The 21,822-nt window shown below is 36.0% G+C and overlaps 2 protein-coding genes across 2 annotated transcripts in view; one reads left to right on the top strand and one right to left on the bottom strand.

Annotated features, from left to right (window-relative positions):
• GPR158 (G protein-coupled receptor 158) overlaps window positions 1-21,822 on the bottom strand; it is a 423,375-nt gene that overhangs the window by 122,174 nt on the left and 279,379 nt on the right. The window lies entirely within an intron of this gene.
• Window positions 3,620-19,391, top strand: LOC129145786 (armadillo repeat-containing protein 3-like). Its single transcript, XM_054695175.1, has 7 exons — window positions 3,620-3,776; window positions 8,851-8,968; window positions 10,969-11,094; window positions 14,609-14,677; window positions 14,915-15,090; window positions 16,957-17,151; window positions 19,131-19,391. Exons 2-7 carry the CDS (start codon window positions 8,899-8,901, stop codon window positions 19,371-19,373), a joined length of 879 nt encoding a protein of 292 aa, XP_054551150.1. The 5' UTR covers window positions 3,620-3,776; window positions 8,851-8,898; the 3' UTR covers window positions 19,374-19,391.

Genomic DNA, 21,822 nt, shown 5'->3' with positions numbered 1-21,822 from the left:
GGACCAGCCAACGACACCGGATAGGACCAGCCAACGACACCGGAAAGGACCAGCCAATGACCCCTGAGGCAGCAGGCCATTGCTGAAGCAGGGAGAGGCCAATGGACTGATAGACTGATGAACTGATGATTTTGGACTGACAATCCCACCAGAAGGCGGAGGACCTTAGCAGGTTATGTTTATTTTTTGAGAATCTGGGGGTGGCCAGTGGGCCTAGATGGCCAAAAGCAGCCTGTGTATGCCCAGTGGCCAGGTGGAGGAGAAAAGCCAACTAAGGTGGCAAAAGCTGGTACTGATGCTAAGTTGAGAAGCCCTAAAGCGGCTGTTAAGCAGCCTGGGTATGCTGAAAGCCCTGTGAGTCTCGTAAAATCACCTATGGGTGATGCCCTGCTCATTCTTGAGTGAGGGTGAGGAGCTGAGGAGCCCGTCCTTGTGGGACGGGTGGGGAATGTGGCTTGGGGTGAGCCAAGCCAAATGCAAAGTTTGGATCCCCAACCCATGTGCTTGTGCAGTGGGTTGGCTTGAGAGCAGGGGTCTGTGAGTCGCATGGGTGGCCATGAAGGCCGAGTGTTGGAGCGACTGCAGACAGAAACCCTGAGGGTTGGCGATTACCCCCAACAGAATAAAATTGCCAGTCCCAGAGCTAGTGCATCCTGGGGGTGGATGCTGTGTGTGCCTTGTAGCCGAGACTACAGCCAGAGAAGGCCAGGAAGCCTGACGGCTCCTGGTGTGTTACAGCAGATGCCGTGTGTGATTTCCCCTCCCTCGTATGAGCAGTGCCTTCGGCAGCAGATTTGGTGGCTCATCTGCTGGTACCAATAATTGTCTTTTGCGCTAGGTTGGGGCCCTGCCTGGACTTATTTGTGTTCTGTTGTATTTTGTTATATTGTATTTTATATTTGATGTATTTTTTTGTGGGCTATGGCTGCATTGTTTGCTTAGAAAATTGTATATATGTGTATAGACTGTATGGCAGAAAACCCTGAGGGGGTGGACTGTAGGGTAAAGAAAATATCAGGCTTTTCTGCCCTCCCGCCATCAGGATAGATGATGGATCCTTGTCCTGAATGCATGCCTGATGGCGGGCACCTGGAATAGGGTGTGGGCATAGGTAGATGGGATTCAGCTGAGTTAAGACTGTGCTTTTAAGGGCGGCGTCACGGGGGGACGCCAGCAGCAGCAGCAGCAGCCCCAGCCAGCAGCAGCAGAACCTGAAGGAGAAGCCGAAGCAGAAGCAGAGAACGCCAGAGAGCCCAGATAGAGTGAAGACTTGCTGGGGGCTGGAGGCCTGCCAGCCTCCCAGCCCCCAGCCAGCACCCCTGCCTGCCATATGCCTGGTGAACCCCAAATAAAAACCTGCAAAACTACTGAGGACTCTGACTCCTCCTTTACCCGGTCTGCATGGGATCAGAAAACCTGCACTGTGCCCAGTCCTGCCCCTTACAGCTTCCCATTTGTTCTAGCCCTCCTCTCCTTAAAATCTCTTCAAAATAGTCTCCCCACTAGAAACATTAAAAAACATGTACACTGAAAGTTCACAAAGAAATATGAAATTGTTAAATTCATGAAAAAAGGTGATGACTCCTCTCCAATAATCCAGAAAATGCAAATTTAAATCAGATAAGTTTCCATACACAATGCCATGAAGTTCATACATTTTAACCCAGTTATTTCACTAACTTGGGATTTATCTTAAAGAAACAAATGCCTATGAGGGTGAAAATTTTATGGATAAGGGTGTTTGTTCATTGTAGACTTGTCTGATTCCAGAAAATTGAAAACATGCTCAACAACAGGAGGTTGATTATCTAGAGGGTGTTAAAATATCATATTAAATGACATAATATGCTTGCCCACTGGAGATGATTACATCAATAAATGGAGACTGAGATTTCATGAACTAGTCCATTAATTTAAGAATTTAGTAGAAAATGGTCCCAGGATGGGAAGTTGAGAATAGGGGATAGAAACACAGGTGAGATTGTAAAATTTAGAAAGCACATACATAAGGATCTATTTTGAAGTGGTCCTGATTTCCCTGTATTTCTGTTTTTATTTTTTTATTCCATGTACCCTTCTCTGCTTTTGGAATTTTCTATAATTCATTACCCATATAATTGGACATTAGACACAACTATATACCTAATCATGTTAAAATGGTTGATTTTATGTATATTTTAGAAAAAAATCAATGGTATAAAATAGTCAAGGTAAACAGGGTTAATTTTCTTCAAAAAGTTAAAAGAAATTATTTTCTTAATTTGACATTTCTTTGGCTTTAAAGGAAAACTAATCTTCAAAGAATAATATAAGGTGACTTAGTTGTAGCATGTTGGTTTTAAGTGAAATGTTGAATTTGTAAAGTTTTCTTTAAATCCTTAGGGTCATTTCTGAAGCTCACTGCCTCAACCGATGTCAGCTATAAATTTTCTCCCCAATTAATTATTGTATCCAATATGCTAATAAAGATACAAGCTAAGCACTTACTACCGCACAGCAGTGCCTGTGACCATTTCCACATTTCCATCACCATAGTCCTCTATGTTAAAGCTTTCATCCTTTATAGCCTTCAGCATGCAATTACTGAAAACCCACTTCCCTGAACTAAGTTTGACTGAAAATCAGATGATTTAAAGCAGCTTATGCTAGTATAATTTAATTGGTTCTTAAATATGATTCGTTAGGAATTCCTTTGCAAATCAAAGGCTGTTATATCTTGGAACTGGTTAGAAAAGAGCTACGGAATTTCTTTTGCCCATTCCAATGAATTAAAGAATAGGTTTTAATTTGTCCAGAATAGTTTCTGTGTGTTTGCTTGAAACAATACAGGTACAAGTTCTAGGGCCTGTGCTTTGCAAACAGCTATTTATGATGTTGAGATTTGATGGAAAAAAATGGTTCAAAAATATGAAAATGGAAAATTATGTTATGTTCGAAGTTTTTAATATTAAAATTTCATTACATTTGAAAATAATTTTCTCATTTTGCAGCAATTTTCAAATGTTCAAACTGATTGGTAGGTAATTTTACATGCAAAATTCCAAAAATTTTTATGATGGAGATCATATTTATTGAGGGATTTGGGTGCCCTTTAACATATTCTATATAGTGTGAAGTAGTGCAACATAGAGTGAGCTTGCCTGGTCCCTCAAAGATCTTGATATTTAACTGCCCTGCAGGTAGGGGAAATGACACAAATGTTAATGTGGAGCTGGTAGATCTTGGGTACCAAATTCAGACATCCCTACTTTCAGGGAATACAGAGATAATGACTTTTATAAATACCGAATACCTGTCATGTACCAAACGCTGTTCTTGGGATAGATCAGTGCAAGAAAGAACACAAAAATCCTGCTTTGGTAACAAAACATTCTTGCAGATCTCATAAGTCATTTGAATTTTTGTCTCCCAAGCCCTACATAAATCTATAGACTATTTTTATTATGTGAGTAAAAGTTATATTAGTAATATATTTCCTCTTTTAAAACTGGAAGCTAGGACTAATATCCAGCAATTTCAGAGTTTAAAAAATTGTAGAGTTTGAAATAGGGATGTAGGTAATATATTTGTTCAAGTTCAATAAATTCTACACATTTTCTTATTGTGTATTTTTAGGTAAACTTTAAAGGAAGAAATTAATCTCCTCCTGAGGACATAGGTGGCCAAGAAAGTGTATGTATGTAAAATGTAGAAGGGACACTTTAACCACTGACTGCATCTCTTTCCAGAATGGGTAAAAGATAAAGAAAGAAGCAGAACCTCCTCATAAGGATGTGGTAAGTTTCTGATTTGAATGCTAGTTGCCATCAACAATTTTTTTTTTTTTAAATAAGTTTTTCAAACAGTTTGGCATGTACCAGTATGTTCATGAGTGTATGGTGGCAGAAGTCCAAAGTCTGAGTAATGGTAACATTACTCAGAGAAATCTAACATTAAATAAACACAAATTTACAGCATTGTCATTACAGAATTAGCACAATTAAGGGGTAATTATTAGCTTTTCCACTATGTGGATGGCATGTTTATAAGCCTAGTCAATAAATAGTTTTGATTACTCTCTTAAATACTTTACATTTATACTTACCAGTCTCTCATTAATGTTAATTATCCAAGGGAGTTTTCAAAAATATTGGAAGTTGTGCTATAGTACTGCATATATATATATATATATATATATGCAGTATATATATATATGCAGTATATATATATATATATGCAGTATAAAAGGTTGTCTGAAGATGACCAATAGTCCTGTGTTTTCCAGATTGCTACACTCCTCATTTTTATGCCAGAGGCTTGAGTAATGCCTTCCTGACAGCACAGAGCCTCATCTCTCTCACTTAAATGCTTGGTTTTATCTTCATTCTTTAAAATTACTGAAGAATTGTTTTACAAGTAGAAAATGGCCTTGGACAATTTTCACTTCAGAACTTTATTTTGAAACAGACACTTGGTATGCTTTTCATCAAATAAAATGTGAATGGGGAAAAAAAAGAATATCGTTAAGAGGGCTTTGCAGCTTGAAGGAACCTAAGCCGAGTGTCAGAATCTCCCTGAGAGCTCTGGGCCATGGTGGTTACACGTGTGAGCTTGGTCACAGCTCTGCCTCTTACAGACTTGTGGTGGTAAAGCTGCAAATTTGTCCAAGTTATTTCAGTTTTTCTTAACCTCTAAAATGGGATTTGTGTTGTTGAACTCATTTTGTTTGTTGTATGAATTAAAACAGCACGAAATTTCTCAGAGCTTGGCATATAGTTAACAGTATACAAGATATATTATTTTGGGAATCCTTTAGACACACACACACACACATACACACACCCTAAGTAGCTACCTCATATGATTCTCCTTCAAAGATTTGGGAACAAAGGCTACAAAAACACTTGTCTGCCCACGTCTAGGGAAGCTCTGTAGAGATAGTCAGTTCAGTCTTCTGATAGTGTTTCTTTTGTCTGGCTGTTTACCTTTGCATTTTCCTAAAATGGTGCAAATTCTCTTAGTTTTTCATTGCCACCTCTATTTGTATTACTTTTCTTTTTGTAGCAAAATAGCATTATTGATAACTTATTACTAGAAATTTGGCTCCTGAACTCAGTGCAGGATGATAAACACTTTTTAATTTTAATTTTTTTAAATTAGAGTTAACTACTGCTAAGTAATCAATATAACTGTCTAGTAGCACACTTTCTGCAATTTTATAATGTCTTGTTGGTATTGTCCTCCATATTCCATTCCTTGGCGGGCACAGTCATAGACTTGAGAAACAATTACAATCCCAGCATTAACAAAACTGTAGCTTATTTCTTCTGTTACCAATAGCCATAGTGGCAACCAAAAGCATATTAACAATTACTAATAATTCTTGTTATTATCTTTCTCAAGAGTTTGGCCATACTTCCCCTACTCAGTCTTTTTGTAATAAATCTGTTGGAGTAGTACTCAAGTATCTAGTTGCTTTTCTATCTTTTTAAACTTGAGTACTTCAAAACAATATACAACAATTTAAAGTAATGTGGAATTTATTCTGAGACTTCTTCAAAGTCTCTGAAAGTTTTATTGTACAAATTACAAATAAAAAAAAGATTTGAGAGGGAATTTATAACTTTTTGAGAACATAAATTTTTCAGCGTCAACTAAACGGTGATTTGCTTCTTATATATTTTTAAAAATTGTTTGCAAAGGTTTTAATTTTTGCTAGTCTTTCATCTACTACTATTAAAATGGGGGACAGAAAGAAGAGTGTTCGGTAATGTGATTAAAATAAAAAAAAAACACTGCTTTTAAAAATATTCTTACTGCCAGTATGTACATTGCTATGTGCATGTTTGTTCTTCTCATGAAGGAGAACACTAGCTAAGATGTCCAGATGTTTGGAAGATATTTCTTGAGTGAACAGTCCAGCTACATTTTGCCTTCCCAAATCATTTCCATGTCTGGTTGAGAGATTGTTGCTGATGCTTTAATAAAATTCAACTTCCAATGGAATGTTTAAAGAGTTACTAACAGGAATAGAAACCATAGACCATGTTTAGTATAAGGCGAGCTATTCAGTAAATACGATAGTCTCCAGAGTTACTCTACCAAGTCTGAATCCTTACTCCGTTATCCACCATCTATGATCTGAGATAAATTGGCTAATCTCTGTAAACCCCAGTGGATGTAATGAGATCCATGTCACATCCACTCATAGTGATGAAGCAAAGTTAGGTAAATGTAAGATGCTTAGGACAGTGCCTGGCGCTAGGTAAGAACTTAGTAAATGCTGTTACTATTGACTTAGTTGAGGATGTTCTTCCTCATTCTACAAAACTATAGGAGATCGTATGAACTGTCCATGGAAGCAAGGATCAGCTCTGGAAGACCAGCTGCCACAAAAGTATCCAGAGACCTGGTGTGTGGTTGTTATGATTTGTGACCAGGTCTTCAAATTTAGTAGCACAGAAATTTTATTTTCCTAATATTTCAGAAGTAAGTGATCTTTTCTGGGAAAATCCACAATATCTAGATTCACAAGAGACTATGACCTGGCTCTGATTAAATGTCAAGTTAATTGAGCATTTTATGTTGATCAGCACCTCCTCTCCCTCACCTGGTAACATATGAAACTAATCTTGGTGAGCGCTGAATCAAAGCAACCTGGGTAACCAAGCTTGGATCCTTGGAAGAGTGAAATGTCTCCCAGATGTTCTTCACCAGTCTCTGAGCAGTCATATCTCTTGTCCCATACTGCCCGAACTACATAAATGTTTTTCTAGTAGTAACAAATCATAGGAGCTTGTTTTTCCATCTTGGTCCTTCATCACAGATAAACAAAACATCATGAACTTATAAAATATGGTATAAATTTATAAATAATATACAAAAACATATAACTAATTTTCAGCTTATTCACCTTTCTATAAAAAATGTTACTTTGATTCTGCTTGTAAAGAAAGAAAACTAGATGTCATTTTCTTAAGTGTTTTGCACTTAACCCATTTAGTCTCATTGAAGTTATATTAATTGAAGTTAACAATTAGAAAATAAAATTAATAAATCAGTTTCTTAGTTGTATTAATTACATTTCAGGTGCCTAAGAGTTGAATGGGACTTGTGACTGACTGCCATATTGGATAATGCAGAATGCAAATATTTTCATCCTTTAAGTTCTATTGGACAACACTATTCTAGAAGTCTTATTTTCTTAGAGATATAAAGATATCTAAGTCTATAGCTTCTCTAATTGACAGCATTTAAAAATTCAAAACTTACCCAAAATGCTTCATTTTTTCATTCTTTTTGTAAATAATTTTGATTGTTTATTTTGTAAAGACTGACATTATACTTTCACAACGAGCTTGTTGGTGATCACAATCAGGAAGAGCAGATGGAATATGTAATTATAGCTCAGTATTATTTATTTAGTCATGTGGCATTCTGTGATAGCTATTATTTTATTCTCAGTGCCTTTTTAAATAAAATATTACTAAAATGCTGTAGGCTCTGTAGGAGAAACAAATGTCCTGCCAAGTTTCTTCTTTCTCTGCCAAACATTGATATTTCTCCTGCTTTGACAACTCTCACAGTCTCATTCTTCCCTTTAAGTCCCTCCTACTCCATATCACCTTTTGAAAAGGTGAAGTTTTGGTAAAACACTAGAGTTTTCTAAACTGTTGAAGGAGAATAAAGGGATAGTTACTATAGTTTTTGTTTACATGTACTTTCATGTCCTTTGCTACTTTGAGAATTTTTGCTGAGATCCTGACATTCCTATTCTTCAACAAGATGTATGTATTCACATGCTTGTAAAATCAGCTTTAGAAATATTGAAATGTTAGAGGTGTGAAGTAAGTTTCTAAAAGGAAAGGGAAATCTGTTCTGAATAGGGGTTGGTGGAGAGGAATGCTAGGTAAATTGTCTTGAGTAGTAAAGATGGTCTAAGACAGTGATTTTCCAAAGATCAGTTGAGTTTCAAAGGGCCTGTGAGGATAGATTGTCTTCATTCGTTTTCCAACTCACTTATTCTAGTTCAGTTTCAGGGATTGCATCTGGGATGCAAGGTGGGACCCAATCCCGAGCAGAAAGCAATTCCATCATGAGGTACAGTCTCACCAACACCTATTTTTACTCAGACTGAGATGGTTTATACAAGCCAATGGATCTCAGTGGATCTTTGGGATGGGAAGAAATGGAACTACCCAGAGAAAACCCACATGGATATTGGGACCACATGAACATTCCACAGCATACATTGACCCCTCAGGGGATTGATTTTATTTTTCTCACCAATGTTACAACAATATTGAAAGAGACAATGTTGTGCAAGGGCCTGCTGTAGAGGACTAGTAACATCTGATTTGTATTTAAAAAATCAATGTGGAAGGAGAGTGAAAACTGGAAGACAAATTTGGAAGCTACTAACTATAGTAGTGCAGTAAGATATGCAGATAGGACCCGGTGGTAACTCCTGAGAGGTGTCACATGGCTAGAGTGTGCTAAGTAATATACATGTATGTGATCTTCAGTGCTCCCCTCTATGTGTTGAGATAGTTATTTTAAACCCGTTGTACAGAAAGAGAAGCTGAAATTCTCGCAGCTTAAGTGTTTGATTCCATATGATTAAATTGAGACTGGAGCAATTAGACCCCAAAATTCTTTCCTTTTCATGCCATACTCCAGGAAATCCAAAGCCACCTATGTTAAGAATTGTCTATCAGTAGTTTTTAAAATAAAAGCCTGACAATAAACTTAGTGGGAAGTAACCACATCTGTTTTATAAGATTATATTCTCTTTAACTTTGAAAACAACATTCATTTTTAAGTGAGTTTTAATGTTCAAAGATGAGTCATATTTTTCTTTCTGCATTTCAGTTTGATCCATTAATAATTGAAAGCAAAAATTTAGCAACTGTTGTATTAATGCTTAATTCTCCAGAAGAAGAAATTTTGGCAAAAGCATGTGAAGCAATTTATAGATTTGCTTTGAAAGGTTTGGATTTTTTCAGTTTATCTTTCTATTTCATTAATTTCTTAAAATCTTTACTACATAATGGATACTTTTCTCCCTAGTTATTAACTTACTTATTGTCAGATAAATTCTTTCTGAAAACCAGGCTATCATTTAATGCACTACCTGAAAATAATGTATCTTGCTCACAGATACAGAAAAGGAAATGAATTCTCCCCTGGAGCTTCAAGAAACATAGCCTTGACAACACTTATCGAGACCTATTTCAGACTTCTGACTTTCAGATCATAGATAACAAATCTCTGTTTTATATATGGCTTTATATAAGATAACAAATTTATATTTAAAGTTATTAAACTTGTGGCAATTTGTAACAACAGTACTAGAAATTAGTACTCCATATTTTTGAAAGAAAAATCATATCATTTCAATAAATATAAAACTATATTTTATCAAATCTAACACCCACTCCTGAAAAAATATTTCAGCAAAGTAAGAGTAGACACAAACTTCTACCATACAATAGCAGGTATTTATGAAATACTTCTGGCTACATGATCTGATATTTAGTGGTGAAAGACTGAATGCTTTCCACCTCAGATTAGGAGCAAGAAGAGTGTCTGCTTTTACTACTTTTCTTCAGCATTGTATAGAAGGGTCTAGTCAATGTAATCAGGAAAGAAAAATTTATAAAAATGCATGAAGATTAAAAAAGAAGTACAAGTATCTCCAGTTGACTTTTAAAAATTACATGCTATTTTATATATATACATATATATTTCTATTGAATCTATAGAAAAGGTACTAGAACTAATAAATGAGCAAAATTGCAGGACACAAAATCAAAATTCAAAAGTCAATAGCTTTTCTACATACTAGCAATGTAGAAATTCTGGTAGCTTAGAAAAAGACATGAAATATGATAGCACCAAAATATTTGAAATATGTAGAGTAAATGTGACAAAATATATAAAAGACCTACATATTAAAAATTATAAAATATTTCTGGAAGAAATTAAATTCTAAATGAATGGGAATAGATGCTGTGTTCGTGCAGTAGAAGATGTCAGTTGTAAGGATATCATTTCTCCCCAAATTGATCGTGGGTTCAGTGCAATTACTACCAAAGTTTTAGCAAGTTTTTTTTTTTAGAAATAGGAAAATTATTCAATTTATTATATGCATAGGAATGCAAATATTCTAAGTCAGTCAAAACAACTTTGAAAAATAACAAAGCTGAAGAGTTTGCATTATCAGATTCAAAACTGTTTTTTCAAGTACGATAATATATTGTTATTAGCACAAAGATAAACAAGTCAAAGGAATAGAACAGAGACCCACATATATGGTGACAACTTTTTCAAAAAGTATAAAAGCAATTCAGTGTAGGAAAAACAGACCTTTCAAGAAGCAGTTCTTGAAGAATGAGAGATCCATATGAAATAAATACGCACTTCAGTCCGATGAAAGATTAATTTACAATGTAAGAGTGAGTGAACAAAATGAATTAATAGTGACTACACATTGCATACTCATTATTCTATTATAAAGTTATAGGAAATGCAGAGTAATTTATGGAAATGGAGAGTTACAAAATGTCAAAAGGACACTTTTGGGAGTATTAGGTAATGTTATCTTATAAATGGTGGTGATTTCATGGGTGTCAAAACATATCAATACTTAGCAAATTGTTCTCATTAAATATATACTAATTGAATGTGAATCAAATCTCAATAAATCCACTGAAATGAATAAAAATAGGTAATGTAAGAGGGCATGTTATTAATTTTGAAAATTCTTTACTCCAGTCATGAAATTAGAATATATACTATCATTTTAAAAAATGATAAATGTGTCTTAGTGGAGCAATGTATAATTAAAGTTACAAGTTTATTCTGAGAGGAATAAATGTGGAAGCAAAGGAATGTGAAAGGTAAATGGCAAGAAAAAAATTGGAATTACACAAAGAAATTTGATGATCTTGGTGCCCATGAATGATTTTCTTTTATCTGTAATGTCAGGTGAGGAAAATAAAGCAACCCTCTTTGAACTTGGAGCTGTGGAACCTTTAACTAAACTGCTCACCCATGAAGACAAAATTGTCAGAAGAAACGCTAATATGATATTTGGAATCCTGACTTCTAATAGTAAGTATCAACTTTAAAAAATAGTGGAATAATCTCATGTAAAGCACTATCCTTCTTTTTCATTTAACTTTAAGAGACTCATTTTAATTTTATTTAAGGTAACTTTAATGATAAAAGTTAAGGAAGTATAATGCAACAAATATATGATTTCATGTATTGAGGAAAATATTTTTTATTATAAAAATATGTGCAAATATATCCATGTGGACCAGTTGGTGCATCAATCACTGTCTCTTAAAATTAAAAGATTTTTCTTAAAATTAAAAGATTTTTTTCCTTGAGTTACTATAATATAATGTGTGTGCTTCAATGTAATTTATACTCCTGTGGATTTCATAGTAAATGAAGGAGGAAAGAAAGAATTATTTTTTTAATTTTAATTTTATTTTTATATTCCCCATACAATTGCATAAGACCTGAAACCATAAAGTACATAGAAGGAAATATAGGCGAAACACTACGTGATATGCACATCAAAGACATCTTTACAGACACATCACCCAAAGCAGTGATAGTGAAGGCAAAGATAAACAGCTGGGACTACATCAAATTAAAGAGCTTCTGCACAGCAAAAGAGACAATAACAAAAACAAAGAGAAACCCCACCGACTGGGAGAACATTTTTGCACACAACACTAATGATAAAGGACTGATCACAAAAATCTACAAAGAGCTGATGAGACTCAACAAAAACAAAGAAAATAATCCAGTCAAGAAATGGGCAGACGAGCTAAAAAGAAACTTCTCTGAAGAGGAAATGCAAATGGCCAACAGGCATATGAAAAAATGTTCAACATCACTTGTAATCAGGGAAATGCAAATCAAAACCACAATGAGATACCATCTTACACCAGTGAGAATGGCACATATTAAAAAAACTAGCAACAACAAATGTTGGTGAGGTTGTGGAGAAAAAGGAACTCTCCTGCACTGTTGGTGGGAGTGCAAACTGGTCCAACCACTATGGAGAGCTGTGTGGAGATTTCTGGACCTACTAAACATAGAGCTTCCATATGATCCAGCATTTCCACTCCTAGGTATTTACCCAAAGGACACAGAAACATCAATTCCAAAGAACACCTGCACCCCTATGTTTATAGCAGCACTGTTTACAATAGCTAAGCTTTGGAAACCACCCAAATGCCCAAAAATAGATGACTGGATCAAGAAGATGTGGTACATATACACCATGGAATATTACTCAGCATTCAAAAAAGATAAACACATGCAATTTGCAGCAACATGGGTGGAGCTGGAAGGGATCATGCTCAGCAAAATAAGCCAGAAAGAAAAAGAAAAATACCGGATGGTCTCACTCATAGCAGGAATCTAGAAAACTTAAATAAGGGACCAGGAAAAAGAATAACTATAAGAAAGGAAATATCAAAATCAACAAACAACTATGAACCAGATACCCTCTATGGGGGGTGGGGGGCGGGAAGGAGGTGTGGGGTCAAAATAAGGGGGTTGTAATTGTATGGGGAATATAAAAATAAAATTTAAATAAATAAATAAAAAACATTAACATGATTGATTTTTTAGTTAGCCTATTGTTGTTAATAATAAATAAGACATTTCTGGTGGGGAAGGAACATTAACCTCCACCGAGGCTGCCAGAAATAAACTACTTACTCTATCATGGCACATGGATAAATTCACCCTGTTTTTCCCCCCCCCTTACATTTCTTAGCAATAGCACAGCTCAGATTCCTCCTCCCAACTTTCTCCCCCTTCCCAGACCCACCTCACTTTCTCTGGCCCTGTGTTAGGCAGTGGCGGTGGGTTCTCCTCCTCCATGGTGTCAGCACTGTGTCCAGGCAGTTGTACAAAACCTCCATCAGAGACAGTAAGGGTGGAGGTTTGCTGGAAGTGGAGGAGAGTTTCACGTGGTACCTGGGCCATCATCGCCTGCACTGTAGACTGCAGGACTGCGCCTGCAGTGTGTGCACGGGTTCTGGGCTGATGAGACTTTGCTGTGTTGTTAGTGGAAGGGGTTCTGGCAGCTACTGCAGGTTCTCTGATGGTGGTTTTGCGCCAGGCCAAGGTTCTGTGTTCCTATTTCTGCGGGTGACTTTAGGAGGAGGGCATATTTTTCACCAACCTAGATTACAATAGTCATCATTTAAATAGCACTTCCAGTGTGCCAGACATTGTTCTATGTGCTGTTTATATATTAAATCATTTAATGAGGTTGTTGTTGTTGTTATTCCCTTTACATATGAGGCAACTAAAACACAAAATAGTTAAAATAAGGCAGTAATCATTTGTATTGAGAGACTTCATAAATTTATCTTAGAGTTTTTGTAGACTCTGTTTTAGTGCAATACTGATGTACTTATAACACAGAAAGGGAAATATTTTAATTTTTCATAAGTCTATTCTGTTTACACATCAAGAAATACTATTTGTGCTTTGTAAATACTTCTTGTACAATACCTCATTTTAAAAATAGAAATGATCCCTCAAAGGATTAAGTGCCTTGCCCAAAATCATTCAGCTGACTAGTAGCAGAACTAAGATTGGAGCTGGAATTCGAACCTTATTCTCTGATTCATAGTTTAGCAGATGTATTATTCACCATAAGTTTTAGGATCCTAAACATTAATGTACATAATTCAGGTTCTCCTTCAAGGTGATTTTGGGAGAGATTGTATCTCCTTTGGAAATAAGAGTTTTAATTTCTAGTTTATGCTTATATTTTCCAATTTTTAAGTCTAGGTCTCTGAGACTTTTTTCTTGTTTGTTTTTGTACTTAATTTCTATTATTCATTTTAGTTAGTATTCAAATCTTCTAATATATGAGGTGTTTATAACCTGTGAAATCCTCCAAATTGCGTATTTTCTGAGCAGGGCTCACAAATGAATTCCATAAGTTTCTAAAGGAGTCTGTGAACCCTAAATATAAAAAATTGCATTACATTTGGATGTCAAATAGATGGCTCTTTGAGACCTGTTGAACCACACTCTGGCCACTTGGGCTGTGAGCCTAGTGCCTGTGGCAGCATAACATAGACACAGAAAGAGCTTTGCTACCTTCAAGGTCTCCACTGAGTCGTGGGAGCTCAGATATGATGAATGAACTTATAAGAATTTTTTTTGATACCATGAATTGGTTGAAATAAAGTGAAACCATTACTGGAAATTAAATGACCTATCATTTGACTATCTAATGATATTCGTAAAATGCTTGGCTTCTTCAATTGTATAGTGGATGAAGAAAATAAAGTAGGGTAAAAAGGGATAAGATCAACTGGAATATAGAGTTAACACTAGTTAGTATTAACTATCTAGTTAACATTAAGAATACTAGGAGAGACTCCTCTGAAATGCTATGTGAGCTAAAAACTGTGGAGCCAGACAGACCTGGGCATGACATTTGACCCCAGCGCTTACTTCCTGTGTAGTTTTTACCCTGATCTGTAAAACTAGGTGATAATAGTACCTCTCTCATAAAGCCCATTGAACACACAGCCATTGTTATTATTAACAAACACTGATATTCTATTCTTTGTAGGTGATGTTAAAAAATTGTTAAGGGAGTTGGATATCTTGAGTTTTGTTATTGCTCAGCTGGCTCCAGAAGGTAACTTTGCATCTTATCGCTATTTAAAAAATGAACTGGTTTATTTTTTACATTTGTGTAAACTGCTTACTGAAAATAGTTTATGAAATAAAATTATGAATTATCATTAAAATTTCTCAAACCAAGTTGGGCTCCAACCCAGGTATAATTTGTGGAGCTTTCGTTTTCTAAGCATGCCGTAGTGGAGTGGTTGAATGAGGATTTAGCATACTCGTGCTCTTTATTTTTGATATACAGAAGAAGTAATTATCCATGAGTTTGCTAGTCTTTGCCTAGCAAACATGTCTGCTGAGTACACCAGCAAAGTGCAAATATTTGAATACGGCGGATTAGAGCCACTCATCAGACTATTGAGCAGCCCTGACCCTGATGTGAAGAAGAATTCTATTGAGTGCATTTACAACTTGGTCCAGGTAAGAGCAAGTTCTGAGACTGTGTTTTGACAAAAGCTGATTATAGAATATATTTTTTTGCATAAAAAAAGGAAAAAACTTTTTAAAACTCACCAGTTCTTCTTGGTTCTATTTAGTAGTTATTCAGAGAAAAAATACGGGAATTTAGTATAGATACTTTTCATTTTTCACATTATCTGTTTCCCATTGAAAGAGATTTTGAGAAACATATTTCATGTAAAAGAATAGAATGACTTATCAAATAAGGCAGATAAAATGCATTTATTCTGAAACAGGAAATCTTATATTGAGCTAGTTTGACCTGGGCAACTACATATTGATCTAGCTAGGTGATCCAAGCATGTGGGGTATACAGTTCACCCTTAAACAATGTGGGAATTAGGGGTGCCAACTCTCCTAATCAAAAATCCAAATACAGCTTTCCACTCTCCCCCCCAAACTTAACTGCTGATAGCTTGCTGTTGACTGAAGTCTTACTGAAAATCCAAGTAGTTGATTAGCTTATATTTTATAGTTGTATGTATTATATGCTGTATTTTTACAATTGAGTAAGCTAGAGAAAAGATGTTATTGAGAATATCATAAGGGAGTGCTGTATTGTATTTATTGATATCCAAAGTGAACTCCGTGGTCACAGTTCCAAGTTGCTATAATCACTAACCTTCAACCAGAGAATGGCAGGGAGAATGGGCAAGCTGAAATGTGTTTATTTGGGGATAGCAAAGAATTGAAGATTGAGGTACACAGATTTAGGTAGAAACCTGAAATATGTCCAGAAGAGGGACCCAGGGAGGTTTTTATAGAGAGAGAAAGAAGAGTGAGGTCATGGAGGATGAGGTCATGGGTGAGGTGAGTTAATGGTCAAATGAAGGAGACACAAGGTAAGTGGACAGGTGGAAGGGGTCACACAACAAAAGAAGGGTAAAGTTCTCCTTATCACTTCTTTCAAACTGGATAGTCCCCTTGCTGGGTCTTGGAATGTTGGTGGATTGATCTAGTCCAAGGGTTAACTACAGTTTAAAGATATTAGTGAAGCAGTTTTTTTCTTCTCGGCTTTCTCTGGTTATGTTACTTTTCACATAATTCAATTCATAACAAACAGCAAACTGCAACTTTTACGTCTGAAGAAAGTTAAATATTAGAGATCAGTGGAAGGGTAGAAACAGGAAAGGTAAGCTATAAGTGGGGCCTTTTCCACTTTTAATATTCTTTTTACATGGTTTCACTCAAAATGTTATGATTTAGCAGTCAGTTTGGGGCTTTTCTTTGTGGTTTGCCTTATATTCTTCATTGCTCACTCCACCCAACCCCTCTCCCCACCAATCACACAGAATTACAGACAAAAGACCCCTTCATATTGTATGTGTATTAAACAAAGGTCAGCGTCAGAGATAAACCTGTTGTCAGTTTGCATGCAGAGGGCCTGCCAGTGGCACTATCTGCGTATGAGCATTTCACAAACAGGCCATTTGGATGAAGAGAATAAGGAATTGATGCCATCATTTAATTTTCTCAAATGCTATTTGAAACAAGATGTAGAGTATGAAAAGAATTGTATTATGCATAGATTTTATTATAATGTTACTTATAGTAATAGGAATTTGTTGTGTAATAAATGAATAGATATTGCAAAAGTCATAGATCATATCTATCTCTTTTTATTGACAATGTCTGCACCATTAAAATGAATACTTTGGATTGTCGTTTGAGGGTTCCCTATTTTTATGAATTTTTGAAAGACATCTGGAATAAAAGATGGGAAATTATAATTTATAATGTCTATGTTAGAAAATAGAATTTCTTCATTTTGAGATGGTATAGTTCCTTAAAAGTTGCTTTATCTTGATCATTTGTTTCTCATGGCAGGATTTTCAGTGTCGAGCTACACTTCCAGAGCTAAATGCAATCCCTCCTATATTAGAGCTCTTGAATTCAGAATATCCAGTTATTCAGCTGTTGGCTCTCAAAACCTTAGGTGTTATTACAAATGATAAGGAGTCACGAGTAATACTAAGAGACTATCAAGGAGTGGACCAACTTATTAAGATCCTAGAAAGTAAGGTATTGTGTCATTCATTCAGCTCTCTATGAGGAAATAAATCTCCTGAAAGTTGTTATAAATTGTGGAATATTTTTGAATGAAATCATATTCTATTTAAGCATGATATTAAATATAATGGATATATTTGCTTTATGTGACACAGTTTATCAGCATGATTAAATCAAATGAATTAGGTCATTTTAAGATAATTTTTCCTTTCTTATTGAGGTAACATTGTCTTACAGTGTTATTGATGTTTTAGAGGTACAGGCTCTCCCCCTTCAGGTGTGTTTAGCCACAGCACACCCACCAGCAAAACACCCATAGTCCTCCACCCATAATCCTCCACCCTAGTCCACTGTGCTCACTCTCCCTTCCGACTCTCCCTCTCCCACTGGTAGCCTCAGCTCTAGTCAGACTTCTAGAGTTTGTTGTTGGTTTGATTTTATCTGAACTTTTGCCTTATAGCTTTATATTCCACATATAAATGACAAATCTGGTATTTTTCTTTCTCCTTTAGACTTTTTTCACTTATCATAATCATCTTCAATTCTATCCATATTATAACAAATGTCAAGAGCTTATCTTTTTAATAGCTGAGTACTCTTCCATTGTGTATAAATATACTCTTCCATCCACTCATCTGTTTGGGCACTTCAGTTGTTACCATGGTTGGCTATTGTAAATAATGCTGCGATGACATAGGAATGTGTATTTCTCTTTTATTTAGTGTTTCTGTTTTCATGTATATATGTAGGAGTGGAATTACTGCATGATATAGAATATTTTTAATATTTTGAGAAATCCCCATACTAGCATGGGAGTTGGACCAATCTACATTCCTCAGATGATATAGAAAGGTTCCTTTTTTCCAACGTCCTCACCAACACTTGTTCTTTCCTATCTTTTTTATATGGGCCATTCTTACATGTGTGAGGTGATATTTCATTGTGGTTTTGATTTGTGTTTCCCAGGGAATACTTGATGATGAGCAGTTTTTCATGTGCCTCTTGGCTAGCTATGTTTTCTTTGGGGAAGAGTCTATTTAGATCTTTTACCATGTTTTGATTGCGTTTTTGTTGAATTATATGAGTTCTTTGTACATTTTTGTATTTTTTTTAAAGATTTATTTATTTATACAAGAACCGGGGTACAGGCCAGATGTGCGGGGAGGGCGAGAGAATTCACCAGAGACAGAGCGGGGAAAAGAACAGGCAGACGGACCAAAGACACTGCTGAGGGGAGCAGCGGGTACGACAGGAGAGGTCTGCAGTGCCAGGTGGGACCCTCGCCTGCTGGCAAGGATGGAACCAGCACTGCAGAGGCTGCAGACAGCTTCACAACACTGCGCTCAACCGCCTGCGCCACCAGGGAGGCCCTCTTTGTACATTTTGTATGAGCCCTTGTAGGATAGATGGTGAGCAAATGTTTTCCCCCATTCAGTAGGCTGTCTTTTTGTTTTACTGAAAGTTTCTTTCCCTATGCAGAAGATTTTTTAGTTTGATGTAGTCCCAATTGTTTATATTCTCTTGTTGTCCTTGCTGTTGGAGACAAACCACAAAGACATCACTGAAGTCAATATTGTGGAGTGTTTTGCCTGTATCTTCTTTTTTGTATTTTATGGTTTTAGGTCTCACATCCACACCTTTTATCCATTTTGAGTTAATTTTTGTGGATGGTATGTGATAGTGGTTTAGTTTCATTCTTTTGCATGTGGCTGTCCACTTTTCAAACATTGTTTATTGAAGAGACTTTCCTTTTTCCAGTGTATATGCTTGGCTCTTTTATCGTAGATTAAATATCTATATATTTGTGGGTATACCTCTGGGCTCTAGAGGCTGTGATGTTACTTTGAAGCAAATAGAGCTATTTCCTTAGGCCTCACCAAAAATTTAATTACTTTATATTCTGACTGACCTCAATTCTTCCTGTAGTAAAATTTGAAAGTATCAATTTCTTTAGTACAATTCTCTAAAGTTGTGTTTGCTTTTATTATTAGGACTTGAGTGACCTTCATATAGAAGCACTTTTAGTGATAGCCAATTGCCTTGAAGATATGGATACTATGGTGCTGATTCATCAGACTGGGGGTCTTAAGAAGCTCCTAACATTTGCAGAAAACTCTACAATTCCTGATATTCAGAAGAATGCAGCAAAAGCAATCACTAAAGCAGCATATAATTGTATGTCTCATTTTATACAAACTAAACATACATGTTTCCTCTTGTATTCGTGGCTTTGATTATTAGCAAACATTAGAATATTTGCTTGCTATTTCAGTGACCATTTAAGAATGTTACTATACAAACTATTAAGACCAAACTCATCTCAATGCTAGTGAGCTAAAGTAATCCATGTGGTCTAATTCTATGTATAAGGTTATTGTTCCTACTTTATTTCTGTCTAGTTGATCTGTCCATTGGTGAAAGTGGGGTTTGAAGTCCCCACCACTATTGTTAACTACCAATGTCCGTTTAAAGATTTCATAATTTTTACCTTATATATTTTGATGATCCTACATTTCGTGAATACATATTAATGAGTGTATGTCTTTCTAATGTAAAGTGCCTTAATCATTATATAGTGTCCTGTCTCTTGTTCCCTTTTTTAGCACTGTCTATTTTGTGTAATATATGGATGCCTGTTCTTACCTTTCTATTGGTCCCATTTGCTTGTAAGATTGTTTTACAACGCTTTACTTTGAGCCTGTGTTTCTCTTTGGAGCTCAGGTACATTTTCCTAAAACAGCAGCATGTTGGATTTTGCTTTCTGTTCCAGCAAGCCCTCTAGGTCATTGATTGGTGAGTTTAATTCATTCACATTTTGGGTGATTATTGATATATAAGGGTCATAGGCTTCATTTAGTCCTTAGTTTTCTGTTTCTCTTTATTTCTTTGTTCAGTACTTTATGAATGTTCTTCTCTTTGAATTAGGCATGAGAGCTAATTTTAATTGCTCTTCACTGGAGGTGTTTGTAAATTCCTTAAGCTTCTGTTTGTCTCAGAAGGCCTTTATTTCTCCCTCATAACTGAAAGAGAGTCTTGCACGATACAGTATTTCTAGCAGGCAGTTTTTATCTTTAGGTAGTTTGAATACATTATTCTATTCTCACTTTGCCTATGTATTTCCACAGAGAAATCAGATATAAGCCTGATGGGGGTATGTTTGTAGGTTATCTGTCCCCACTAGCCAGCTGCAATATTTATCTAGAACTCTTGAAAAGTCACAAGTATATGTATGGTGTATGTGTCATTACATTAATGAAACCAAGCATTCTTTTAAGTTTCATGAACTTGTGTATCTAGCTACTTTTCCAGTTTTGAGAAGTTTTCCTCTATTATTTCTTTGAATGCATTCTCTGTTCCTTTTCTCTCACTTCCCCTTCTAGAATACCCATCATCCTTGTTTACCTTTCTTCATGGAGTTGAAATATTTTCAGAGTTTATGCATTTTTTTCTTTCTATGTATTCTCTTTCTACTCTTTCTACTCTCTTTCTACTCCCACTTCTGTATTCTCTGTGCATTACTATTTCTCAGGTCACCAACTCAATCTTCCAGTCAGTGAATTTTACTTCTATTGCTTTTTCCAGAATTCTCTTTGTCTCCTCTGTTTACCTTTTTAAATTCTGCATTTCCATTTTTTTATATGTAAAGCTTCAATTCCTATCTTTTGATCATTAATTTAATTTCTCAGCATACTTGTTTTTCTGATTTTTCTTGTATATCTTTAATGAACTTTCTGTGTTTTTTTTTACATTTTTTCTTTGAATTTTTTATCATGGCAATTTTGAATTCTATATATGATAGGAAGAAAATATCTTCCATGTCTTTGTAGTTTGATTCTGGAGATTTGTTCTCTCTGTGGTAAGATATTCCTTTGAGGACTCTTGGTGCCATGCTATATATTTCCATTCATCTGTTTTGCTTCTTGTCCATTTGCTATTTTTTAGTGTCCTAAGTGTGCTGAACTTCCACTTTTCCAGTAGATGCTATGGGATTTTTTTTCTCTTTTAAAGTTTTCCTGACTTGTTTCAGTGATTTGTATGTAGGGGAGAACTGATCTGCAACAGCTGAGTCAGTGGGTGGGCGAGGGATTTGAAGGCGTCCAGTCACTGGTGAAAGCAGTGTGTGGGTTACTCATGTATGTATACCACTGATAAGCCCCTCTCTCTTGGTTTCTAGACTCAACATCTCTATTGCCCGGGGCCACAGTTTCAGTGTGGCTTCAGAGGATCAACTGGAGTCTGGAGGGGTTGGGGGACAGTGAGCTCAGTTTTGTATCCTATTTTCTTCACTGGAGACTTGGCTGTTTGACTTACCCCAGCACTAAGTATGTATCTCTCCTTAGCTAAGGGTGTGCCTCTCCACATCAATCAGCTCTCTCCTGCCCAGGGTTGCCAGCCAGTCATAGTATAGGTTTGCCTGCTGGCTCCCACCCAGCCACAGTATCTAGGTATCTCTCTCCACCCACCTTTGTTGCATAAAGTTGAATTTCTTTAGTGTCCCCTATGCCATGGTGCATAGTCTACATTAGTCTCCAATGGGCCAAGGTGCTTTAGTCTTGCTCCAAGTCACAGGATTCTCTGGGTACAGTACTTCTCTGAACTACTTTCAGAGCAAAGCAGGTTCCCTGCTTAGATGCCATTTTCCCTCTTACCCCATAACTTATGTATTTATTTATTTTTGCAAAA

Source organism: Talpa occidentalis, unplaced genomic scaffold (assembly GCF_014898055.3).
Source record: "Talpa occidentalis isolate TD23 unplaced genomic scaffold, MPIMG_talOcc4v2.1 talOcc4.14, whole genome shotgun sequence".
NCBI lineage: Eukaryota > Metazoa > Chordata > Mammalia > Eulipotyphla > Talpidae > Talpa > Talpa occidentalis.
The sequence above is the reverse complement of the archived record's forward strand: the minus strand, read 5'-3'. Positions and strand labels throughout refer to the sequence as shown.

Coding starts and splice junctions, on each gene's coding strand:
- LOC129145786 (XM_054695175.1), top strand. CDS start 8,899: ATGCTTAATTCTCCAGAAGAAGAAATTTTGGCAAAAGCATGTGAAGCA. Junction 11,095..14,608: donor TGGAATCCTGACTTCTAATA/GTAAGTATCAAC, acceptor TATTCTTTGTAG/GTGATGTTAAAAAATTGTTA. Junction 17,152..19,130: donor TTAAGATCCTAGAAAGTAAG/GTATTGTGTCAT, acceptor TTTTATTATTAG/GACTTGAGTGACCTTCATAT.